Below are 27073 nucleotides of genomic sequence, written 5' to 3' on the forward strand. Positions count from 1 at the left end.
AGTGCAGTTTTTTTCTTGTCTATAAAGCATTTAACCCCCAGTGAGTTGAGTACACAACTCACTCCTTTTAAAGAAAAAAATTGAAATGTAAAGCTGTGTAAGATTTGTTTTTAAACTGTACAGTGTCTTTTTTCATATAGTTAACACACTACCGAATGTGTCTTTAGCTAGCCCTGTCCCGGTGGTATTTTCAACAGCCACTAACCTTGCCTGGTACAGTATTGGGACATTGCTTGAGCTCAATGGGGGTTGTAAATTGGCATGGAAATTTCTTTTTTTTTGTAGAGACAGAGTCTCACTTTATGGCCCTCGGTAGAGTGCTGTGGCCTCATACAACTCACAGCAACTTCCAGCTCCTGGGCTTAAGCGATTCTCTTGCCTCAGCCTCCCGAGCAGCTGGGACTACAGGCACCCGCCACAACGCCTGGCTATTTTTTGGTTGCAGTTTGGCTGGGGCTGGGTTTGAACCCGCCACCCTCGGTATATGGGGCTGGCGCCTTACCGACTGAGCCACAGGTGCCGCCCTGGCATGGAAATTTAAAGCAGGTTCTTGTTGGTGCACAGCACAAATTAGTTATATATGGGGATGGTAGTTTTTTCATCTTCAGTTGTCTCTGATGCACCTTATACGAAATAATTGCTGTTCTGTTAACTGAATACCACTCTGTAATTGCAAAAAAAAGTTGCAGCTGTTTTGTTGACATTCTGAATGCTTCTAATACAATTTTTTTTATTAAAAAAGGCTGGGCACCCATAGCACAGTGGTTACAACCCAGCCACACGCACTGAGGGTGGTGGATTCGAGCCCAGACCAGGCCTGCTAAATAACAGTGACAAGTGCAACAAGAAAATAGCCAGGCATTGTGGTGGGCGCCTGTAGTCCGAGCTACTTGGGAGGGTGAGGCAAAAGAATCATTTAAGCCCAAGAGTTTGAGGTTGCTGTGAGCTGTGATGCCACAGCACTCTACCAAGGGCAACATAGTGAGACTCTATCTTGTGAAGAAAAAAAAAAAGAAAATGATTCCACTTACTTATTTTGTGTATTACTATTTTAACATCATTGGTCTACGCGTTTATAGTCCTATAATTGATTTCTTCCCTCACCACGGTTCTCCCTGAGCCCTCCATATAAAGCAATATACTGTCAACACTGTGGGTTTTGGGCAGCACCTGGAGCTCAGTGCTTAGGGTGCCAGCCACATGCTCTGCAGCTGGTGGGTTCGAACCCAGCCTGGGCCTGCTAAACAACAAAAAAAAAAAAATAGCCAGGCATTGCAGCGGGCACCTGTAGTCCCAGCTACTAGGGAGGCTGAGACAAAAGAATTGCTTTAGCCCAGGAGTTTGAGGTTGCTGTGAGCTGAGACGCTACAGCACTCTACCAAGGGTGACGAAGTGAGACTCCGTCTCAAGAAAAAAAAAGAGTTGGCATCTTTTAGCTATATTTGCAAATACTGTGAGATATAAGCAACTACACGAATAGCAAAGCTGACTAAATTTTGTATTTCTTCTCACAATATTTTGATAATTACTGGATTGATGCAGTGATGTTTTGTTCCTTCCATATTTATAAATGAAACACCTTTTTTTAGTGTTGCTAAACAAAATCTACTTGGTTTGAAATCAAGTAGTATGGTGACTTTTTTTTTTTTTTTTTGAGACAGAGTGTTACTATGTTGCCCTTGGTAGAGTGCCCTGGTGTCACAGCTCATAGCAACCTCACACTCCTGGGCTTAAGCGATTCTCTTGTCTCAGCCTCCCAAGTAGCTGGGTCTATAGGTGCCCGTCACAATGCCCGGCTATTTTTTAGTTGTAGTTGTCGTTGTTTGGCAGGCTCGGGCTGGGTTTGAACCCACCAGCTCCAGTGTATGTGGCTGGCACCCTAGCCGCTGAGCTACAGGCACTGAGCCACTTTTGACTTATTTTAAGCATATTGACTAAAAGTTTTATTGAGGAAGTTTTCAATCAATGTGATCAGTTTGATTCAGTAATGAGCACAGACCTAATGTTTTCAGGTGCTCTGTTTTGAGAACCAATGCTCAAAGTGATTTTTTTTTTGAGACAGAGTTTCACCCTGCACCCTGTTGTTGAGTGTCCTGGTGTCACAGCTCATCCCAATCTCAAACTCTTGGGCTCAAGTGATCTTCTTGCCTCAGCCTCCTGAGTAGCTGGGACTATAGGCACCCACCACAACACCTAGCTATTTTTTAGATACGGGGTCTTGCTCTTGTTCAGGCTGGTCTTGAACTCCTGAGCTCAGGCAATCCATCCACCTTGGCCTCCCAAAGTGCTAGGATTACAGCAGTTGAGCCACCAAGCCTTGCCAGTGATTTTGTTCTTGAAAGTATCCCAGTAGATTTCATTGTTGGCTTGAGGTCTGATTTTTTTTTCTAACAGATTTAAGAATTCTAATTGAGCATCCTACAGTAGTCACCAAAAACAAACAAACAAAAGAATTCTAATTGAAGCCCGCACATTTGTATGGAACCAAGCCTAGAAAAGAGAAAACTAGATTGAGTAGTAATTTAATTTAATCTTAGTATGATAAAGAAGGGAAAGTTTTGATGCAATAATTTCTCCCTTCATTGGCATTGGGACTTAAATCAGTTGAAATGTATTTCTGTACCACAAGTTAAGCTTCAATAAAAGTCTGTCTAGTGACAAAAAAAAAAAAATTCTTTTTTAAAATAACCTCAGGGCGGCGCCTGTGGCTCAGTCGGTAAGGCACCGGCCCCATATACCGAGGGTGGCGGGTTCAAACTCGGCCCCGGCCAAACTGCAACCAAAAAATAGCCGGGCGTTGTGGCGGGCGCCTGTAGTCCCAGCTACTCGGGAGGCTGAGGCAAGAGAATCGCTTAAAACCCAGGAGTTGGAGGTTGCTGTGAGCTGTGTGAGGCCACGGCACTCTACCGAGGGCCAGAAAGTGAGACTCTGTCTCTACAAAAAAAAAAAAAAAAAAGTTAAAATAACCTCAAAGGGTGCCGGGCACAGTGGCTCACACATGTAATCCTAGCACTCTGCAAGGCTGAGGCAGGTAAATTGCCTGAGCTCACAGGTTCGAAACTAGCCTGAGCCAGACCAAGACCCTGTCTCTAAAAAATAGCCAGGCATTGTGGCAGGCACCTGTAGTCCCAGCTACTCAGGAGGCTGACAAGAGGGGATAGCTTGAACCCAGGAATTTGAGGTTGCTGTGAGCAATAATGCCACGGCACTCAACCCCAGGGTGACTAAGACTCTGTCTCAAAAATAAATAAATAAGGCTCGGTGCCCATTGCACAGTGGTTACAACGCTAGCCCACATACACTGAGGCTGGTGGATGCAAACCTGGCCTGGGCCAGCTAAACAATGACAACTGCAACAAAAAAAATAGCCAAGCATTATGGTGGGCGCCTGTAGTCCCAGCTTCTTGGGAGGCTGAGGCAGGAGAATCGCTTAAGCCCAAGCGTTTGAGGTTGCTGTGAGCTGTGATGCCATAGCACTCTATCAAGAGCAACATGGTGAGACTCTGTCTCAAAAAAATAAAATAAAATAAATAGATAAGTAGAGAGATAAAATAACCCAAAAGGGCACAAAACTAACTGAGCAGAGGGCCCAAGAATAGGCAGAGAAGCCCCTGCTCAAGGGTTGAGGACAGCACCCACCAGGCCAGCCTCATAGACACCCAATGCAGGGATTACCTCAATCCAAACAACAGAGATGAGCCCACTTGCTACAAGAAATTCCTACCAGGGCGGCACCTGTGGCTCAGTCGGTAAGGCGCCGGCCCCATATACCGAGGGTGGCGGGTTCAAACCCAGCCCCAGCCAAACTGCAAAATAGCCGGGCGTTGTGGCGGGCACCTGTAGTCCCAGCTACTTGGGAGGCTGAGGCAAGAGAATCACTTAAGCCCAGGAGTTGGAGGTTGCTGTAAGCTGTGTGAGGCCACGGCACTCTACCGAGGGCCATAAAGTGAGACTCTGTCTCTATAAAAAAAAAAAAAAAGAAATTCCTACCATTCTCAAAGGAGGTTCGTGGGACTCGGCTGCAATCCACACAGCTGCTGTCTAACTCTGGATGAGGTCCTTGCATGAGGAGACAGGGAGGACAGAGGTGGGTGTTCACATGCACCTGCTATGTGGCAGCTATGCTCACACAGTAGTCAGAAAGGCAGCCTCAGGCTCAGGAAAGAAGTAGAGAGATGCACTGCACGCTTTACTCAGACCAAACAAATACTTTTTGAAATTAAAAGACTCTGAGGGGACTCTGACTGGCTCACAAAATGGTGCGTTCTTACTAATGGGACACAGAGACATAGCAACACTGACCTCCTCCCACAGCACAGGTGCACAGCTTCCAACCAGAGCTGGACTGGAGAAAGAATGACCTCACTGCCCAACAGGACGACCACTACTCAGCCACAGCCCATTTCTAACAGTAGCAGGTAAACTGCTACAAATGAAGTCAGACCTCGGAAAAGATTAACAGAACGAGTGAGTATGAACTGAATTCAAATCTCTGTGATGCTGACCACTACACATGCCTGAAAACAGGCTGGGTCTCCAGGCAGCTGGCCTGTCAGTATAGCTCCGTTCCAAGAAAGACTGTGCTACTCTCACAGTCAGGCCACCCATGCCACCCTCCATGCCCTTAGGGTCAGCTGCCACAGGTCAACACTATGAGTATCTTGGCCCAGGCAGGCAGCCCCAATCAGCACTGTGGGCATCTCTGCTGTCCCCAAGGGGTTCCCTTTTACAAACCCACTGATGCAAAAGCCACATGTCAGCTTTAGCAACTCCTTGGGACTAAGGTTGGCTTGGGCAAAGATGCCTCGCTGTTCCAAAATAGCTAATGACAGGCATTCCTGTGGACTCTGCTGAAACCTGTGAAAGACTGTGGACTTTTAAGTGACTAATGCAAAGAAAAATTACTTTTGAAGTCTACCACCACTGATAGATACTTAATGCAGGAAGCATGTTAAAGTTGTCATGAGGAGCTGGCTTCCAGTCCTGGTGCAGATGCAAGTCCCTGCAGGACTGGAAGACAGGGCAGAATGGAATCTATAAATATAAAACAGGCGTCCTCAAACTGCAGCCTGCAGGCCACATGAAGCGGTGTGAATTGTATTTGTTCCCATTTCGTTTTTTACTTCAAAATAAGATATGTGCAGTGTGCATAGGAATTTGTTCATAGTTTTTTTTTTTTAAACTATAGTCCGGCCCTCCAACAGTCTAAGGGACAGTGAATTGGCCCCCTGTTTAAAAAGTTTGAGGATGCCTGCTATAAAAGATCCCTCTGAGGCTGGGCGAGGTGGCTCATGACTGTAATCATAGCACTCTGGGAGGCCACAGCAGGTGGGCTGCCTGAGCTCACAGGTTTGAGACCAGCCTGAGCCAAAGCGAGAACCCCATCTCTAAAAATAGCCAGGCGTTGTAGCGGAAGGCTGTAGTTCCCAGCTACTTGGGAAGCTAAAGCAAGAGAATCACTTGAGCCCAAGAGTTTGAAGTTGCTATGAGCTATGACACCAGAGCACTCTACCAGGGCAACAAAGTAAGACTCTATCTCTAAAAAAAAATAAATAAAAGGATTAGAAAAGGAGCAGATTTGGGTGGAACATTAATATGCTCTACTTTAGGGCAGCGCCTGTGGCTCAATGAGTAGGGCGCCGGCCCCATATGCCGAGGGTGGCGGGTTCAAACCCAGCCCCGGCCAAACTGCAACAAAAAAAATAGCCGGGCGTTGTGGCGGGCGCCTGTAGTCCCAGCTGCTTGGGAGGCTGAGGCAAGAGAATCGCGTAAGCCCAGGAGTTAGAGGTTGCTGTGAGCCGTGTGATGCCACGGCACTCTACCAAGGGCGGTACAGTGAGACTCTGTCTCTACAAAAAAAAAAAAAAAAAAAATATGCTCTACTTTAAGGAAGTACAAATATTAAAGTCTGAATGTCATTCACTACCCTATCTTTGCAACAATTTGCAACCTAGATGTGAATCTCACCAGCATATAGCAGACCACAGAATCCAGATGATGCTGGAAAAGCAGAGATCTCTAAGCATCTCCTGTGCAGTGGTGGGGGGGTCCAAGTGCTCCAGGCACTACACCTGTACAGCCTTATTTGACAGACTCTTACTTCATTGTTCACATTTTACAGATAAGCACAGAGAGGTGTTGCCACTTTCAGTCACACCGCTAGTAGAAGACGGATCCCACAAGATACTGCCTAGTCATTGAGGCCAGGCGCAGTGGCTCACACCTGTAATCCCAGCATGCTAGGAAGCCAAGGTGGGTAGATTGCTTGAGCTCAGGAGTTCAAGATCAGCCTGAGTAAGAGTGAGACCCCATCTCTATTAAAAATAAAAAAATTGGTGGGCGGCGCCTGTGGCTCAGCGGGTAGGGCGCCGGTCCCATATGCCGGAGGTGGCGGGTTCATACCCAGCCCCGGCCAAATTAAAAAAAAAAAAATAATAAAAAAATTGGGTTGGCACCTGTAGCTCAAGCGACTAAGATGCCAGCCACATACACCAGAGTTGGCAGGTTCGAATCCAGCCCGGGCCCACCAAACAACAATGACAACTACAACCAAAAAATAGCCAGGTATTGTGGCAGGTGCCTGTAGTTCCAGCTACTTGGGAGGCTGAGGTAAGAGAATTGCTTAAGCCCAGGAGTTGGAGGTTGCTGTGAAGCTGTGATGCCACGGCACTCTACTCAGGGCGACAGCTTGAGGCTCTGTCTCAAAAAAAAAAAATAAATAAATAAATAATAAAAATAGAAAAAGTAGGGCGGTGCCTATGGCTCAGTGAGTAGGGCACCAGCCCCATATACCAAGGGTGGTGGGTTCAAATCCGGCCCTGCCCAAACTGCAACAAAAATAGCCAGGGACAGTAGCTGTGGTCCCAGCTACTAGGGCGGCTGAGGAAAGAGAATCGCCTAAGCCCAAGGGTGCTGGCCACATATATCTAGGGTGGCAGGTTTGAACCCAGCCTGGGTCTGCTCGACAACAATGACAACTGCAACAAAAAAATAGCTGGATGTAGTGGTGGGCGCCTGTAGTCCCAAGCTATTTGGGAGGCTGAGGCAAGAGAATCACTTAAGCCCAAGAGTTGGAGGTTGCTATGAGCTGTGATGCCACGGCACTCTACCGAGGGTGACAAAGTGAGACTCTGTCTCTTAAAAAAAAAAAAGAAAAGAAAAATTAGCCAGGTGTGTGGTGTTGCATGACAGTCCCAGCTACTCAAGAGACTGAAGCAAGAAGATCGCTGGAGCCCAGGAGTTTGAAGTTGCTGTGACCTATGATCCCCAATGTACTCTATCCAAGGTGACGGGTGAGACTTTGTCTCAAAAAAAAAAAAAAAAAAACATGGTTTCTCCACTCACTTAATTCAGGGAATAATTTTTAATGTTTTCCTTTAACATGGACAAACAAAAAATATTTCTTTTTAGATCCGGATCAAATACAGAATGCGGCTCCCCCAAGGAGATGCTGAGAAAACTGCACACTGGTGCAGATAGAGCCGCTGCCTCACACCTCACAGATGATGTCTCTCTCCCTGTAATGTGCCCAGGGCCTTCTCCTAACCTACCTGCACAGAGCCTGCCATGAAAAAGCTGAGCCTCCAGAAGAGGTACCCAGCCATCCCACTACCCAGGTGAGTGAGCACACTCACACACTCGCATCCTGAGAACCCCACAGCTGTGTGCTGACACTGTGAAAACATCTCCAGTTTGGGGATCATCTGTTCAGATATAAGGCCAGCTACACATGTGAGAGGTGACAGCAACAGCAGTAGCCCCTCTCCACGGCTTTGCTGCCTGCACACAGAGCAGCTGTAAGTGCCACCTCAGAACAAAGCGGGAAGGAGGGCTGCGGTGGGGCCTGGACTGAAGATGAGCTGCCTCCCACCATCATGCCTGAGATCCCCAGCCTGGTCTCCCGCCCTGAGCCATCCCCTTCATTATACCAGCCTCCATCCTGATGTGGAATCCCCTCTGCCACCAGACATCCTTCCCCAGGGCCATCTCCTAGCACCACCCAACACAAGACACCCAGAGTAGTCCTTCCACATAAAACTTTGGACACATTCTGTGTACTCCCTTTCTTTTACAATTTCGTCTCTTGACCTTTTAGGCCAGTGGTTCTCAACCTTCCTAATGCTGCAACCCTTTAATACAGTTCCTCATGTTGTGGTGATCCCCAACCATAAAATTATTTTCATGGCTACTTCGTAACTGTAATTTTGCTACTGTTATAAACCATAATGTAAATATCTAATATGCAGGATGTATTTAGGGGACCCTTGTGAAAGGGTCATTCAACCCCCAAAGGGGTCGCGACCCACAGGTTGAAAACCACCGTTTTAAGCCATTACCAGAAGTACAAACAATACCCATTAAGGGATATTTAAGGGCTCCCGAGTGACTGAGCCCCATGATCCAGGAGCACACATCACGTCACCAGGTCACTCCTGCTGGAAACAGCATCTGTCTGTGGTCCACTCTCTGATTATGGCCATGAAGACCAGCCCAGGAAGACACAGAAAAATATCCAGTAAGACCCTGCCCCCGGGGAACTGCTCAGCAGAGAGTAGAACCAGCAGCAAGGGGCTACCACCCCAAAGGACCAGAGCTGGAAGGAGTACATGAGGCCAGCCCAAAGGCCACCTTGTGGGCCCAGCCAACCTTCTGAGGGAGTAAAACCTGCCTGGCCCTACTGCCAACCCATCCAGCGAACAGCCAGGCTCTGCTGGCTAATTCACACCAATTAAAATGGTGGATGTAAGCCAACCAAAGTCATGTGCAAAGATCCATTGATGACAGGCAATACACACTTGAAAGTCTCCACATATAGGCAGAGAAAGGGACCTCAGCCCAGGGGCTCAACACAACAGCAGCGAGCAGGACAAGCACAAAGGCCAGGAGACTGCCCTTTCCTTGGTTTTGACAGAAACCTAAGAAAAGTTACATTTCACTTTCCTCAAGTCAACTATGTGAAACAACCACATGGAGGCTTGGAGCCCGTAGCATAGTGGTTATGGCGCCAGCTACATACACCGAGGGTGGCAGGTTCGAACCTGACCTAAACAACAATGACAACTGCACAAAAAATAGCCAGGCGTTGTGGTGGGTGCCTGTAGTCCCAGCTACTTGAGAGGCTGAGGCAAAACAATCACTTAAGCCCAAGAGATTAAGGTTGCTGTGAGCTGTGATGCCCCAGCACTCTATCAAGGGCGACATAGTGAGACTTTGTCTCAAAAAAAAAGAAGAGAAAAAAACAACCACATGGAGAACATGGGCAGACAGATAGGGACCAGCGTCCAGGCCTCCCACCAGGACAAGGGAGCCCAGCACTCCCCCCAGCAGAGCACTCTCACATAAACAGTGTCAGGACCAGAGCCCTCAGGGCTCCAGACCAGCCCCCATACACAGTGTTCCATACAGACTGGATAGCACTGGACAACTTCCTGCTGGCTTCTGTAAATGCAACCCCACAGGAGAAACTTTTATTTTTTGAGACAAGGTCTCAAGTTGTTGCCCTGGGTAGAGTGCCATGGTACATAGCTCACAGCAACCTCCAACTTAGGCTTAAACAATCCTCTTGCCTCAGTTTTTGTATTTTTAGCAGAGACAAGGTCTTGCTTTTGTTCAGGCTAGTCAGGCAATCCACCTGCCTCGGCTTCCCAGAGTGACCCACCTCACCCAGCTGCCACAGAAGAAACTTAATGTCCAGGCAGCACCTGTGGCTCAGTGAGTAGAGCGCCAGCCCCATATACCAAGGGTGGTGGATTTGAACCCAGCCCCCAAACTGCAACAAAAAATAACTGGGCTTGTGGCAGGCACCTATAGTCCCAGCTATTCAGGAGGCAAGAGAATCACCTAAGCCCAAGAGCTAGAGGTTGCCGTGAGCTGTGACACCACAGCACTCTACCGAAGGTGACAGACTCTGTCTCTAAAAAAGAAAGAAAGAAAGAAACTTAATTTCCAGTTCCTCTTTTCTGCAGGAGGTGCTCCTAGTTGCCTATTCAGCCCACTCTCCTCTTCTCTTTACCAGTGACTCCAATCTTTTTTTGGAGGATCTCCCTGGGAGCAGCCATGCTGTGTGGGGCACCTGACTTTCCTTCCAAGAGGCTCTATTTGGTCTAAGACCCCCCACAGCCTCAGGCCCGAGCACAGTGACTGTGCTGGGAAAGGCAGGATACAGCGATACACGGCGTTACCCTCCCCACTCAGATCAAACTGTAGGACCTCCCTTCAATGTTGTCAACAAAGGAACCCACAGCCCAGTTCACTGCAACAGCCACCTCCAGCAATGCTGGTCACCAGAAAGGCAGAGTCAGAGAAGCAGGAAAAAATGGGCTAGAGTCCTGATCAAGGTACATCTGAAGGTGGGAGCCACCAATACTCTTCACAGTCTAGGCCCAGATGGACTGAGCCTGCTGTCACTGCCACCCTTCCAAGCCCTGACTGCACAACCTCACATGGCAAGAAGAATGCGTTCAAAATGGAATTGACGGGCGGCGCCTGTGGCTCAAGGAGTAGGGCACCGGCCCCATATGCCAGAGGTGGCAGGTTCAAACCCAGCCCTGGCCAAAAACTGCAACAACCAAAAAAAAAAAAAAACAAACAAAATGGAATTGACCCCTGTTGGACTTCTCACCCCATCAGTGCTCACAAAATAATGGCCCTGACATCAAAGATCTTCAAACCACAAAACCATACCATAGACAGCCTCCAACAGGGAGGATTTCTGAGTTCTAGAATGTCCTAGCCACCAGCAGCTCTACAGTGGGCAAGTTAGAACCAAAAAGTGCCACAGTCTTTGCAACTGAGTACCAGAAGACAGGAGATGCCAACGCATTCGTTTAATTTCATGGCAAAGCTTTCGTGTTACAAACAGAGCAAATCAAAGAAAAAGCAGTCACTGCTTACACCAGTGATGGAAGACTGGTCAGGGGCGCTCAGGAATTCTTAAAATCAGAAATCATAATTGAGCTCCGTTTTGTTCTTTTCCTGCAGCTCAGCCTTCAAATTTAGTCCTATGTTAAAAATGTTTCTATCTCAGTGCCTGTAGCTCAGCAGCTAGGACGCTGGCAACATACACCAGAGCTGGTGGGTTCAAACCCAGCCTGGGCCTGCCAAACAACAATGACAACTACAGCAACAACAACAAAAAACAGCCAGGTGCCTGTAGTCCCAGCTACTTGGGAGGCTGAGGCAAGTGAATCACTTAAACCCAAGAGTTGTGAGCTGCGATGCCACAGCACTCTACTGAGGGCAATACAGTGAGACTCTGTCTCAAAAAAAAAAGTTACACAGGCTGCGACTCTAGTCACCAGCTTTGAGGAAATGAGCAGGAAATGCAAGCAATCTGCTCACAAGTACAACAGATGCCAACCTGCAAGCCAAATAAACCTCTGGTAACCACGTAGGGATTATAGGGAAAAAGCATGAAGTAGCAGGTTCCAGGCTGTGAAAAGCAGCAGTTCAAGCTTCCCAGCTGCATGGGGGCCTGCACACACATGTTGACAGCAGCCCCAGGCCTCCCCTGGGCAGCTATGCACCAACAATACCCAATAGCACTAACACATTCCAATGGCAGGAAAAGAAGGTCCAGTCCTGGAACTCCAACCAAAGTCACAGGAAGTTTTAAAAGTACTTTGACAATTCCCCAAATGAGCTTCCTTACCACTATTTCTCAGCCTCTGGGAAGAACCTTAGAAGATAACTATTAAAAGCAATAATCCAGGGCAGCACCTGTGGCTCAATGGGTAGGGCACCAGCCTCATATATGAGGGTAGGCAGGTTCAAACCCAGCTCCGACCAAACTGCAACAAAAAAATAGCTGAGCATTGTGGCAGGTGCCTATACTCCCAGCCACTCAGGAGGCTGAGGCAAGACAATCACCTAAGCCCAGGAGTTGGAGATTGCTGTGAGCCATGTGACACCACAGCACTCTACTGAGGGTGATAAAGTGAGACTCTGTCTCTACAAACAACAACAACAAAAAAATAATAATCCAGAATTCTCTAAGTATTGATGCATTTTTTTTTTCTTTTGGAGACAAAGTCTCTGTCACCCTTGGTAGAATGCAGTGTACCTGGTGACAAGTGCAAAGACATCATGAAAAATAAGATTATAATTCAACTACAGCAGCAGCAGGACATTCGGCTAGGAGCTACAAGACAAGACCACGCGTGACCTTCCCGTTTGCCTGCCAGGTCTTGGAGGTGACCCTTATGCCGGACTCACCTGAACTCTCTGCCTTCGCTGTACCGTCTACTGGAGGAGGCCCTCGGGGCAGCTGTCTCCAGGAGCAGCTTCTGAGTGAGCCTGTTGGGTGGAATAGGGTCTCTTCCACCGTCCTCCTCCAAGTCTTGGTCACATTTCCATTCCTCATCCTCGTTTAAAGTGGGGAGGTATCCAGATATGCCCTTCCCTGTCCCTGACCCAGAGCTCTGGTCACTACAGACCTTTGGGCTCTCTGAGCCTGTCCTTGTATACTCCAAATAAATATCGGACTTGAGGAAGGAGGGGTAGGTGTTCTCCTCCATGGTGGCCTGGATTTCTGTCTGGGCCTGGTCAAACATGGCAGGGTCAATCTGCTGCTTCACGATACAGTCCTTTATGAAGCTCTTGGTGGCTGGCTTGGTCTGACGGGACACGATGCCACTGTTATCAAGGATATACTTTCGATAGATAGCTCTTGCCAGCTTCAGCCTCTTCTCCTCATTTGAGTCACAGGGCTCCAGCTTCCTGAAGCCACTGCAGGCAAACCAGAAGTCCAGCAGGTCGGCACAGCCCTCCTGCTTCAGGAAAGTCCTGAACAGGCTTATCCCATCTTGGTCATCCAGTAGGGAGTGCAAGGACTCGGCCCACTTCAAGTACGGTGGGGTGGGTGAAGCGCTGCCCTCGGGCTCATAACCCAGGTCCAGATCCGCGCGCCTTGGAGTCGCGGTTGATGTCTCACCTTTAATGCCAGCACCCTTCCCAGAGCAGAAACTGTGGCTGACAGGCCGTGGGTCTGTGGATGCCAATTCTCCCTCCTCACCAGGCACCGGGGGCCGGGGGGCATCTTCAGTGAAACTTGCTCCAAGGTCCAAGGGGAAACCCTGCTCTTGGACATTCATTTTGGGACTCTGTGCGTCAATGAACAATGAGCGCTGCACCCTAATACATCAGTACTTACAGCTCCAAAGTGAATCAATCTGTCCTGTTGAAACCATTAAGAGGACAAGGATTAGGAAAGGTGGGTCCATGGAAACATGACCAGAGGTTTTCTCAAGACAAGACTCGCAATGAAGCCCTCCCACTCACTCTCAAAGCCAGAAACTCGCTTTAAAATTTCAGATGAGACATATTTTAGCCACAAGGTTTGTTCCACACTAAGGCAATTTTGGAAACTTACAACTATTGGAATGTTTCTCACACTAAGTGAATGCCCAGACCACAGAGAATGCCACTCTCCTCCAATGTCACTCCTCAGAGTGTCATAGCAATTATCAGACTGAAGCCCTCCCACTGCAAGTAATGAGCTGTGTGACCAACAAGGCTGAAAGGCTGGAGGAAGGAAAAGGACTTCTCATCCCAACTACTTCTGCAAACGTAAGAGCTGGTCCCTCACAAATGAGATGAGGATCATCACCCCACCATCTTGGCAACACTGACAGAAAGAAAGGGAAATATACATCACAGTCCCTCAGGCAGGTGAGCATCCTCTGACCCCAGGCCCACCGCCAGTGCTGCCTGCCTGCTGCGACACCTCACACTTGTAACACATGCAAAACACAGCAAAGTGTCCCTCCAACTTACAACACACCTAGAAGAGCAGTTAACTAGGTCACCTGCAGTACCATTGACCAAGTAATAAAGGACCACACCCTACCCATGCACAAATAAGTATTCTGGCATCGTCAATGTAGACAACCTTTTTTTTTTTTTAATTCGGTTTTGAACCCACCAGCCCCGGTTCATGTGACCAGTGCCCTAACAATTGAGCTATGGGAGCCTAGTTGAATATGGTTTTGTTTTTGTTTTTGTTTTGAGACAAAGTCTCACTTTGTCACCCTTGGTAGAGTGCCGTGGCATCACAGCTCACAGTAACCTCAAACTCTTGGGCTGAAGTGATTCTTTTGCCTCAGCCTCCCAAGTAGCTGGGCCTACAGGTGCTCACCACAATGCCCTGCTATTTTTTTTTTCTTTTTTTAGAGACGAGGTCTTGCTCTGGCTCAGGCTGGTCTCAAACCTGTGAGCTCAGACAATCCACCTGCCTCTGCCTTCCAAGTGCTGGGATTACAGGCAGGAGCCACCATGCCCAGCAATGTAGACAATCTTAACAATGTTTCTATAAGAAAATGGCCTCTGTTACAGGAAAATGTCCTTCTGATAGCAAATAGTAGTTGGGTACTTGAAAGAACAGAGAAGGTACAGAAAAAATAAAATCCAGGGCGGCGCCTGTGGCTCAATGGGTAGGGCACCAGCCCCATATACCGAGGGTGGCAGGTTCAAACCCAGCCCCGGCCAAACTGCAACAAAAAAATAGCTGAGTGTTATGGCAGGTGCCTATGGTCCCAACTACTTGGGAGGCTGAGGCAAGAGAATCGCCTAAGCCCAGGAGTTGGAGGTTGCTGTGAGCCGTTTGATGCCACGGTACTCCGCCAAGGGTGATAAAGTGAGACTCTGTCTCTACAAAAAAAGAAAAAAGAAAATCCGAATACAATTATACTTTTTAGCTAATGAAGCATATGCTTCATATACTCTGTAAAATAAAAATCAACCCCTGTCAGGCAATTAAGGATAATATTGCTGCTACGAGACTGCACGTGATACGCAGAAGAGGCTAGCTCAGAAGTCAGAATCCTCCACAATGGTCCCCAAGGAGCCTACAGAAGCCATGAACTGGAGCTGTACCTCTCAACCTAGCTAAGGGGGAGAGCAGTGAGTGCAAAACACCTTACCAGGGTAGAAGTGGGCCAGGCTTAAAGGTAGGCTAGGTGTTGGGCGGCGCCTATGGCTCAAAGGAGTAGGGCGCCAGCTCCATATGCAGGAGGTGGCGGGTTCAAACCCAGCCCCGGCCAAAAACTGCAAAAAAAAAAAAAAAAAAAGGTAGGCTGGGTGGCTGGGGGCAGTGGCTCATACATGTAATCCTAGCACTTGGGAAGCTGAGGTGGGTGGATTGCCTGAGTTCACAGGTTTGAGACCAGCCTCAGTCAGAATGAGACCTCGTCTCTAAAAAAAAAAAAAACATAGCCGGGCATTGTGGTAGGTACTTGCAGTCCCAGCTACATGGGAGGCCGAGGCAAGAGAATCACTTGAGCCCAAGAGTTTGAGGTTGCTATGAGCTATGATACCATGGCACTCTACCAAAGGGCAAAAAAAAAAAAGATGGGCTGAGGTGGCTGGACTCGGGGCTTATGCCTATCATCCTAACACTCTGGGAGGCTGAGGCAGATACATTACTTTTCTTTTTTTTTTTTGAGACAGAGTGTCATTATGTCACCCTGGGTAGAGCACCATGGTGTCACAGCTCACAGCAACCTCAAACTCTTGGGCTTAAAGTGATTCTCTTGCCTCAGCCTCCCAAGTAGCTGGAACTAAAGGCACCTGCCACAATGCCCAGCTATTTTTTTTGTTGTTGTTGTAGTTGTCATTGTTTGGCAGGCCTGGCCGGGTCTGAACCCACCAAACCCAGTGCATGTGACTGGCGCCCTAGCCACTGAGCTACAGGCCCTGAGCCATCATGGATAGATTACTTGAGCTCAGAAGTTTGAGACCAGCCTAAGCAAGAGCAAGACCCATCTCTAAAAATAGCTGGGTGTTATGGCAGGCTATGACTGTTAACTACAGTCCCAGTTACTTGGGATGCTGAGGCAAAAGGATCACTTGAGCCCAAGAGTTTGAGGTTGCTGTTAGCTATGAAGCCCCAGCACTCTTCTGAGGGTAACAAAGTGAAACTCTGTCTCAAAAAAAAAAGGTGGGCTGGGGAGAGGACTTTAAGGAAGCACTCAGGTTCAAATGCCTGGAGCACTGGACAAGCCAAAAGATGTAAAACAAAACCTTAAGACCCCGTGATAACACCCAGTGGTTCTCCCTGGCCACCACTACACACTTCTGAGCCCTGGCCTACACAGACTTCGTCCTCCTCATGTACATCCTAACACTGCACCCACCTGCAGACAGCTAAAAGAAAAAGTATCCATAAATGGAAAATAAGACATAATTATATGCCCCAAATGACATTTCTGCTGTTAAGGACTTTTTATGAAAACGACTGGGTAGGCTGGGGCAGCACCTGTGGCTTAGTGGAGGGGGTGCCAGCCCCATATACCAAGGGTGACGGGTTCAAACCCAAGCCCAGCCAAACTGCAACAAAAAAATAGCCGGGCATTGTAGCAGGTGCCTATAGTCCCAGATACTCGGGAGGCTGAGACAAGAGAATCACCTAAGCCCAGGAGTTAGAGGTTGTAGGAGCTGTGTGACGCCACAGCACTCTACTGAGGGCGATAAAGTGAGACTCTGTCTCTACAAAAAAAAAAAAAACCCTACTGCATAGGCTATAATCATGACCTCAACAGGAACAGCCAGTTTTTTAAGGTCAAGGCCCAGTGGGCTATGGCACCCGGCTGCTACAGACCACTTCACCTGCATTCACTTTATCACAAGCTCCACACCAGCTCAAAGATGTCTAATGTCCTCTGTTCAGGACACCACCCCACCGCAAGAAAGGGGACCTGTATCCCGGCCACCTAAGCACCTCCTTACAGAGTTCCTGCAATTCACTAGCTTTAGAGTCGTCCATAGAAACTGAAAAGTAACTAACACTAACGAGAGCATGTGTTCAAACACGGTCACTTTCTCTGCAGTGCTGTGTCTTCTCTACATAAAGTACTTCCAGCAACAGGACCCATAGCACCCAACACGAGGTCTTGCAACTAACAGGCACAATAAATACCTAATGCATCAATATAAATGAGAAAAGCAGTCACAAATGCCAAACACTGGCTCTTTTTTTTTTTTTTAACAATGGCTCTTTACAGATGCGGGACTACTATGCCATAGAAACAGAACCAAATCCAAGATGGAGTCCTTGATGACAAAATTGCAGCTGACTTTCAAAATATTTTAATTCATGTGTGAACCAGTCTTCCCTAATCATTTTAAACTGCTTTTCAAAGCCCAGAAGAAAAATTTCTTATTATTCACATCTACTTTTGGCTGTCAATGGACAGAAAAGTTGTTTGGTTGTTTTTTTGTTTTGTTGTTGTTGTTTTTTTTTTTTTGAGACAGTCTTACTCTATTGCCCTCAGTTGAGTGCCGTGACATCATAACTCACAGCGATCTCAAACTCTTGGGTTCAAGCGACCCTCTTGCCTCACCCTTCCAAGGAGCTGAGACTACAGGCACCCACTACAAGGCCTGGCTATTTTTAGAGACGAGGTCTTGCTCTTGCTCTTGCTCAGGCTGGTCTCAAACCTGTGAGCTCAGGCAATCCACCTGCTGTGGCCTCCCAGAGTGCTAAGATTACAGGCACCTAATCCGGCTGACAGAAGAGTTTTTAATGAGCCTGGAAGTACAGGAACCTCTCTCCAAATTACTTATGTTGTTGAAACACTCCAATCCCTGAAATCTCCAGACTCCACAAAGAAGCATACTAAGCACTTAGCGTACACACATGCACACGCCACACACAAAGCAGTTATATTAATTCAGGTTAGAGTCAAATGCCCACAAGCACCAAATCTGGCCCACATCCTGTAACCACCATCAATAAAGCGACTCCATAAAAGGAATCCACAAGTCTAATACCTTATTTAAAATTCCCTTTACTCATTCCTAGGCATACACCCTGGGTACCATGGCAGCAAGCTCAATGCTGCACATGATACTATACTACACACACATATATACGTACACACACACATTCATTTGACTCGAATGTAACTTTTGATCTTTTGATTTATGTGGAGTGTAGAAATAACAGAGCATGACTTGGATGTTTTCCCAGTTGCCCACTGATTAAACTCTTACAGGTTTAGAGCCACTATTTTCCATGTAACCCACTCCCCCATCACCTAAATTCTCAAAGATCAGTGTAACCTAGGAAAGTCCACTTAGCTTTTCTGAAATTAGAAATCCGAGACAAGTCCATACCTGCTGAAAATTAACAAAAACACTGTATTTTGTATGCTCTCTTATCCTCGTTCTTGAAAGGAAGTTCTTAAAAATGAAACTGAACTACTGCTATCTCTGGTAGTCAGGTTGTATGCGTTCTCCCAAGCAGGGCCTGAGAATCCAAGTAAGCCTGAGACTCTTCCTGAAGAAGCAGAGAAGGTTAAGTGTGAGCAAAAAGGAAGCCAAAATGCACATTAAGAACCCTGTATGAGATTCTTAGAGATGCTGAGAAAAATCCCCAGATGACTGATCTATCATCTTCAGTGTTGAGCTAACAGTTTCACTGCCTTGGCAGTCCAGCTTGGATTTCATGGGGGGCTGAATTTCCAAGTGTGAGGAGGGATAGAACCTAAGACCCACAGGAGGGCAGAGGAGGAAGAGGAGAGGAGAGAAGAGGAGAAAAGGGGAGAGGAAGAGGAGGAAAAGCAGAGAGAGAGAGATACCAACCTGAGAAAGACAGACAGACAAATAAACCTGAAGAAATATGGATGGCAGGCGCCTGAGTACTCTGACATCCAAACCACAGCCTAGACCCCGCACCTCTGCGGGGAGAAGGTACCCTTCCTGGGTTTCAGACTTACTCCTACTTTTTCCTGAGGGGTGGGAAGCAGGGACGCTTCACAGTCCCGCCTCTCCCCAGGACCCTGGCACATACTGTTTGCCCAGCAGCTACTCCGCATTCCACCCTCACCCCTAAACCCCAGGCCTATGCTCCACAGATCTGCACCCCACACTGCAAACCAACACACCCAGGGGCAAATCCCACCAGCCTCCAGGGGCACCCCCGCCTCTCTTCTCAATCCTGGGTCTCCCTCACTTCCCCACTCCGACCCTCTTGCCTGTTCCCTCACCCCACAGTCAATGGCCATTGCTTCCCATATCCTCCCAGGATCCCTCCCCGGCGCGCCAGCCCGCGCGGCTCCGCTCTCCCGCACGCCTCCCGCGCCTTCCTCCGGCTCCCCGCACGCCTCCCCGCCCCCAGCCCCAAGCCCGCCGCCACTCTTCCGGGTCCTGCACCGCGGCCCGCCGGCCTATCGCGGCCTAGACCGGGCCAGCTGCAGCAGGCCCGCCGCCGAGCGTCCCCGCGCGCGCCCGCGTGCCCCACGCCACTCACCCGCGCGCGGCGGCGCGGCCCCGGGCCCGGCTCCCGGCGCGGCCCATGCGCTCAGCGGCGGCGCGGCGGGCGGGACCGGGCGGGGGCGCGGCCCGGGGCGGCCCCCATCGCGGCGGCGAAGGCGCAGCGGCCCGGAGGCGGGCGCGGGCCTGGCCGTGGGGGCGCCAAGGCTCGACCGCCCGCTCTCACCGGCCCGCTCCGCGGGGAGCCGGCTCTGGCCCGACCCGGCTTCTGCGGTGGTAGCGGACACGATCGCCTCCCGAGCCGGAGCCGAGCCCAGAGCGCCACAGCCCCGGCCGAGCGCCCCCGCCGGCAGCGCCCGGAAGTGCGGGGGCGGGGCCGGGGCGGGCCGGAGCATGGGGCGGGCCCTCCGGAATGGGTGGGGGCGGGAGCGTGGGCGGAGCCTGAGGAGGACAAGAGGGCGAGGCCAATGTCCGCGGGCGAGGCAGGGGAGGGGGCGGTGCCACTGTGAGGCTGGTACGGGCGAACCCGACGGCCTTTTGGGGGTCTGCGGCGCAAGCCCGGTCTCAGCCTTTTTCTGCTGTCAGCACCCCACACAATGGGACAGAGGAGGCCCAGTGTCCCCAGCTCAGAACTCCCTAAATCGGTGTCCTTAGCCAGCCCGCGCCCAGCCGGCCTCCAATCCATACCGGCCCAAGGCATCGAGGGAAGCTGGTGTACCAGGACTTGGGCAGTCTGAGCTCTAGATGATGCTGCTTCAACCCTTTGGTTTCTTGTGCCTCCGCACCCCTTGCCCCCCCAGCCGGCCAGGACTCTGAGCAGGTGGGCTTGGGGCTCCACCCTCCCTGACTGAGTCCGCAGGCAGTGGGCACCCAGAAAACTCTGTCACTTGGAGAGGGGTCACAACATGCAAAGAGCCCTAGGCAGGGGCTGGGATGAACACTGCTACACTCCTCTGGATTGACTTCTCTTCTCGCAGGGACTGTCCAGGATCCAGACAAGAGTGTTCCTCTTACCACTGCCCAAGGGTTCCACTGATCCCAGGCCAGCCTGAGCACAAGGGCTGCTGTATGTCCAACCTTTGTGCTACTTGAACAGCACCCCTTGCCAAGGCCTCCAGTCCAATCCAGCAGCTCTGGCTGCCCACTCACCACAGGCTTGGGGCACAAGTCCATAGCCCCAGCACCAAGGGCTGCAGCCCCTGAATCAGCTGTCTGAACCAGCACCCTGCTCATGTCCAGCCAGTGGCCCCACCCAGACCTCATCCCACCATCAGTCTCCCCTCCAAGAAAAAGGATGTCAGCACCAGGAATCCTATCCCTAGGAATCTCACCTGCCACCTGCCACCTCCCAGGACAGCCCAGGAATCTGTCCTTCCCAGAGCACTATCAGGCCTGGCCTAGGGACAACTATACCTCCATTTCACAGAGGAGGAGGTTGCAGTTCAGGCCCCAGAAGGATTTCCTTCCCTCCTGCCAGCCTAGGGCTGCCAACACCTCAGCCAACAGCTCTCCCTGCCCTGCCCTGACTACAGCCCTTCAAGGCGTTCCTAATGGTATTTCCTCCACACCACCCTCCTCAGGCACATCTGATCACTTGCCCACCTCCCTGTTTCCCCCCAGTACTGCCAAGGCCCATCCAGTGCACCACTACATTGTCTCCTTGGACACTGCTCACCCTTGGTGCCCACCCCTCATCCTTCATTATATGTAGGCAGCCCAGCCCAAGCCCCTGCCAGCTAGCCTCTCCTGGGACTTAGCATAGTGCCTGATGCCCAGGGAAAGGAGTACCATGAGATAAGGGATCTGGGAACGCCCAGCCTACCAAGGGCCCAGGCACTTCCTGGGCCAGCATCATACCCAGAGCAGGTAGCAGGTGTTAAGGCCCTGGACAGAGCTGTACTACACAACCATATTTAACTCACTGGGTCCTGGCAGCAAGCACCCTGCTCACCCACATCCAGTCTGGACAGCCCCAGGTTCCACAATTCTGCACCCTGATGCTTCCCTGCAACTGCTCCCACAGCCCACTCAGCTCAGAGCCTTAGAGGGACAAAGTGGGTGGCCATTGGCTGGCTGGCAGTAAGTAGCCTCCATGGCACAGCAGGGTTCCTGTAGGATGGGGGAGTCCTGAAGGGCTGGACTGACAGCAGGACCCCAGACACTGGTTTTTGGGCTGTCCCCCCTCACTCCCAACATGGGCCCCCAGTGCTTGCCTTGGTTCTGCAGAGCTGCTACTGCGGCCTGGCCAGGCTCTCAAGGTTGCGTCCATGTCCATTCTCCTCCTGGCCCTTGGTGGTGGGTGTCCCCAAGTCCTGGGGCCAAAACAGAGCCCTTGTGCTTCTGCCTCCTCAGGGTCCCTGCCCTGCAGGGACAGGAAGGGGGTCAGAAATCCTGGAGGAAATGCAGCAGCCCTGCTTAAGGTGGTGGCGGTGTGTGTGTGGCAAGGAGACTGAGCATGGCAGGGGACAGGGGATCAGGAGCAACTCACAAACCTCCATCATTGGCCAGACAGTAAAGCTGCTAAGAAGGGCTCTGTGGAAGGCCAGAGAGAGATTGTTGGACCTGTGGCATGGCCACCAGAGCTAGGACCAAATGCAGGCCTTGCTTTCCTTACTGAGGCCCTTCGAGGCACAGACATGCTTTTCTGGGAGTAGTAGTTCACCACTGAAGGCTTTGATTTGATTGGCTATCGATGACATTTGTTCAGGCGTTCTTTCTAGGAACCAATGAAAAACTTAAAAGCAGAAATTAAATTATTTTCTTCAATGCAGCCATGAAAGGAATTCCTTGAAATAGAGTTTTGAAGGCTTCAGTGTGTTCATCCACTTGACTGAGGAAGACCACTTAAAAAAATGATCCCAGTGGCGGTGCCTATGGCTCAAAGGAGTAGGGCGCCAGCCCCATATACCAGAGATGGCGGGTTCAAACCCAGCCCCGGACAAAAAAAAAAAAATCCTAAGGAAGTCATCCAAGATGAACACATGTCATGTGCCAAGGAGTGTCTGGCATTGCACAAGGCATGACAGAGAATTCTGGAAGCAAGGGGTTAGCTATGGATATGGGGCATCTATGCACCAGGGTCAGGGGAAGGACCAAGATTCTGAAGAAGGAGGGGAGGCTCAGAAATAGCCCACCCTGTCTGTCCACTCCCTGACCCTGTGTCTAGTCCACAGAGGTAAGGGTGAATATAGGCGGGCAGAGGAGGGAGACCTTGGATCATCCAGCTCCAGGAGTGAGGACTAGACGTCCTATCAGAGGCACCGCCCCGCCAGCCCCTGGTCATTTCTGGGCCATAAGCCCAGTCCCCAGCTCCATCTTTCACCTCTGAATCATCTTTTTCCATTAGTTCTGAGCTCAGGGGGGCAGCCTAAGTGTTGCTTGTGCCCCTATCCTAAGCCAAACAAGAGGATAAGGAGACACAACACCCAGGAGAAAAGCCACAGGCCATGTGCATGGGGTGCCAGCTTTTGTGAAAGTAGAAATGGGTCTATAAAGGCAAGAAGACATAAAAACTAACCGTGTGCTATTGGCAGATGGCAGAATTATGAGTGGGTTCCATTTTCTTCTTTGCATGTTTGGGGATGTTCTATAGTAATATTACTGTTATGATCACATGAAACACATGCCAGCAAGACAGATAACAAAGGTGAGGCCCTGAGGGATGAAGCTGACCTATGGGCAATGTCTTCTGACTGCCATGTTGATCCAAGGTTGCCAGGGACCTGGCCAGAAGATGCCAACACATTTCTGAAAGACACATTGCCTTGGACTTCCCAGGCAACCCATCTCCAGGGTTACTCTAGGCTGGGCCTCACTGATCTCCACCTCTGGCACAGCAGCTGTCTCTGAGAGCCCACATCCAGCAGCTGATAGTTCACCCCTTATCCCTTGTGGTGGGTCCTGCCTTGTCTGGCAGTCACCTGGGCACTATCTGCCCCAGACAGGTCCTTCTTCATCGTCTGCACACCTGTCAGGCAGGCTAACATGTTGCATCACTCCTGCTGTTTGGAGTTCTCCCAGTAGTTTTGTAGCTGAGGCTGCCTTGCTTGGACAGATACCTTGGAGCAATCCTATTTCTTTCTTTTTTTTTAGAGAAAGTCTCACTTTATCACCCTCGGTAGAGTGCCCTAGCATCACAGCTCACAGCAACCTCCAACTCCTGGGCTTAGGTAATTCTCTTGCCTCGGCCTCCCAAGTATCTGGAACTACAGGTGCCTGCTACAATGCCCGGCTATTTTTTGTTACAGTTTGGCAGGGGCTGAGTTTGAACCCACCACCCTTGGTACATGGGGTGGGCATCCTACCCACTAAGCCATAGGCACTGCCTGAGCAATCCAATTTCTAACGCCAAGTTGAGGAATTGGGGGCATGGGAACAGGGCTTTGCCCCAAATGACCTGGCTCCAGTGTCACATACTACTTAGTGCATGAAAGCCAATGTGACCATCACCATGGCCATGGAGATCACATGCTTCCAGCTGAATGACAGCCCACTTATTAAGCCACAGGTAAGGAGGACCCACCATAAGGGATAAGTGGTGAACTATCAGCTGCTGGATATGAGCTCTCAGAAACAGCTGTTGTGGTCACTGTGCCTGTCTTCTCTGGCTTGGGGTCCAGGGTTAGTACCTGGCCCAGGCTGAACCAGCGAACACTTTGCTTGTCCCCTGCATGGTTCCAACATAGCTCCCCACATCCCAACATAGCTCCCCAGGAGCCAAGTGGCAGGCCTGAGGCCTACAGGGAAGCAGTGGGAGCAGGAGCAAGTGTGGGGCTCAACTAGCTCCTAGCCACCAGGGTGGACCCCCACAGGCATTACCCTCCATGCTAGGGTTCTGTCCACACCTCCAACTCTGGTATGACCTCTGTTGTCCTTTCAGAAGGATTCTGACCCCAGACACATATCTGGGGATCCGAGAGTTGGGACTGGTAGATGCCAGGGGAGTGTCAAGTAGGGTCAGGCTGACATATAGGTGTGGAGGGGACAAGATACAGGATAGCCTGTGTCCACCACTCAGCCACAAGACCCAGGGAAGCAGCCCACACTCGTCCAGCCTCCTTGGAAGCCCAGGGAGTGCCAGGCCTGTGGCCCTAGGCAAGACAGGCACAGGCTTCCCTTTGAGCCAGGGTCCTCCTTGTCAATGTAAAGATCCTACCCTGGCCTCAGAGCCCCAGAGGTCCAAGTGGAGTGAACTGATGGCCACGGCCCAAGTCCTGTGTCTTAGGTACGTCTCAAGAAGAGGAAAGGACCTGCTACCTCCCCCAGCCTCAGTGCTACTTTCTCAGAAAAGGCCCAGCAGTTCATGCCTGCAGTCCCAGGTGCTCAAAACGCCACAAAACCAGTGACTCACCCTTAAGATCGGATGGCTTAAAGCTAGGAGTTCAAAGCCAGACTGGGTAACATTTTCTTTCTTTCTTTTTTTAGAGACAGTCTCATTTTGACACCCTTGGTAGAATGCCGTGGTGTCACAGCTCACAGCAACCACCAGCTCTTGGGCTTAGGCAATTCTCTTGCCTCAGTCTCCCAAGTAGCTAGGACCACAGGTGCCTGCCACAACAACTGGCTATTTTTGTTGCAATTTGGCCAGGGCCGTGTTTGAACCCACCACCCTCGGTATATGGGGCCAGTGCCTTACTCACTGAGCCACAGGCGCCACCCAGACTGGATAACATTTTCTCCAAAAAAAAAAAATTGGGGGGGGGATAGAGTCTCCCCTTGTCACCCTCAGTAGAGTGCCATGGTGTCACAGTTCACAGCAACCTCAAACTCCTGAACTCCTGGGCTTAAAGGATTCTCTTGCCGCAGCCTTCCAAGTAGCTGGGACTACAAGTGCCTGCCACAGTGCCTGGCTATATTTTTTTTTTTTGGTAGAGACAGAGTCTCACTATACCGTCCTCGGGTAGAGTGCCATGGCATCACACGGCTCACAGCAACCTCTAACTCTTGGGCTTACGCGATTCTCTTGCCTCAGCCTCCCGAGCAGCTGGGACTACAGGCGCCCACCACAACGCCCGGCTATTTTGCCTGGCTATATTTTTTAGAGACAAGGTCTTGCTCTGGCTGAGGCTGGTCTCGAATCTGTGAGCTCAGGCAATCTACACACCTTGGCCTCCCAAGTGCTAGGATTATAGGCATGAGTCACTGAACCTAGCCTCTAAAAATTTTTTTTAAATTAAAAAAAAAGGCAGCTCAGCACCTGTAGCTCAAGCAACTAGGGCACTGGCCACATACACCAGAGGTGGTGAGTTCAAACCCAGCCCAAGCCAGCCAAACAACAATGACAACTACAACCAAAATATAACTGGGCGTTGTGCCAGGCACCTGTAGTCCCAGCTACTTGAGAGGCTGAGGCAAGAGAATTGCTTAAGCCTAAGAGTCTGAGGTTGCTGTGAGCTGTGATGCCATAGCACTCTACCAAGGGTGACATAGTAAGACTCTGTTTCCAAAAAAAAATTAAAAAAAGGCAGTGTCTGAGTAGAAGGGCTACACACCTGAGAGGCCTATGACTGACCTTTGCAAGAGCTGGTGAATCACATCTATTCTCATCTTGGGCACACTTGCCCCTGCTGCACTGACCCTACCTTTGTCATTGCTGCCCCCTCTCCAAAAATGCCCTCCCTGCTTTTACAACTGCCATCCCTATGGGCCTCTACAGGTGCTCGGACTCTTGTACCCCTGTACTGATAGTAATTTCTCCTTCCACCTGATTCACCTCAGTGGTCCCCCCATGTCCACACAGTCCCAGGGACCAGCAGCCACCCCTTGAGCTGGTGGCAAGGATTGTCTTAATGGGGAAGGAAGAGGTGCCTCCCCAGGAGCCAGCTGTCCTTACAGACAGCCCACCTGCACCCCATCCTCCCACAGTACCCCTCCACTGCCTTCCCTCCACTTTGGCTGTCCTGAGATGTCTCTCTCAGCTGCCTGGGAACCCTGCAGCTTGCGGGGCCCAGTTCTAAGCATGTGATTATGTATGCCGGTTCCCTCCAGCTGCTTTGTTGCCGCAGAATCTGTCATGGCAAACAAAAGTGCACTGGATTAGCCACAGTGGATTAAAAGATTTGCCTCTCAGAGTTTACCTAATAACCTAACAATCATGTCGATGGAAGCTTTGAACCCCCAGGATGTGCTTGCTGGGCTGGCTGAGAGCTCTAGGCGGCTGTGGGCAGCAGGGCCGTGGCCCCGGTGATTACACACAACCATGGCCATCCTTACACCCAGCTCTGCCATCTGCCAGGCCTGTGTATGTGGCTCCTGCCAAGCTCCTCTGGTCAGAACTTGGAGAAGGGATGGACTCTCTGAGAGATCAAGGTGGTGGCCCAGGTGGGAAGCCAGGCTAGGCCAGGCCCACTTTCCAGAGGGAGTTGTGCTGGGCTGGGCCCAGCCCCCAGACATGTCCACACATCACACACAGCACCAAGGACATGAGCAACATGGAGGTGGCCACCGTGAGCAGTGGAAAATCCCTACTGTGCTGCTGTGCATAGCCCTCCACCGTCACCCCCAGTGCCCACTCCCGCACATGCAGGCAGACACACACACACATGTGCAAGCGCAAGCACGAGCATGTCCCCCTTTGATCTCCAAAGGAGACTCCATTGACAAGCTCTTAATCGCAGCTGCCCTTGCTGGGGCCAGTCCCCTAAAGTCCCGAGTAATGGGATTTGGTGCTTCTGATCCATCTGGGCTGGCCACTCCCCCTGTTATAGGTGGACATTTTTTCTTTTTATCGCCTCTTTTTCTTTTTTTTTCTTCTCGAAAAAAAATGCTCCTTAGACTATACTGACTTTTCATGGCTTGTCGCCCACCCTCGAGCAGAGGCCAGGATACCAAGGGCCTGGGCCAGTTGGGGGTCTTTGATGCCGCC

General features: G+C 50.4%; 1 protein-coding gene across 5 annotated transcripts in view; it reads right to left on the bottom strand.

Annotated features, from left to right (window-relative positions):
* Positions 1–19573, bottom strand: part of AXIN1 (axin 1) — an 87505-nt gene extending 67932 nt beyond the window's left edge. For 2 of the 5 annotated variants that reach the window (XM_053554923.1, XM_053554921.1), the window contains exons 1-2: positions 19247–19573; positions 12214–13174 (exon numbers count right to left, since the gene is read on the bottom strand). In XM_053554923.1, coding sequence (XP_053410898.1) covers positions 12214–13091 — 878 coding nt within the window. In that variant the 5' untranslated portion in view covers positions 13092–13174; positions 19247–19573. Of the gene's footprint in view, positions 1–12213; positions 13175–18111; positions 19117–19246 lie in introns of those variants that run through there. The other 3 variants (XM_053554920.1, XM_053554919.1, XM_053554922.1) reach the window with 3 other exon arrangements.
* Positions 19574–27073: the final 7500 nt, after the last annotated feature.

Source organism: Nycticebus coucang, chromosome 12, assembly GCF_027406575.1.
Source record: "Nycticebus coucang isolate mNycCou1 chromosome 12, mNycCou1.pri, whole genome shotgun sequence".
Taxonomy (NCBI): domain Eukaryota; kingdom Metazoa; phylum Chordata; class Mammalia; order Primates; family Lorisidae; genus Nycticebus; species Nycticebus coucang.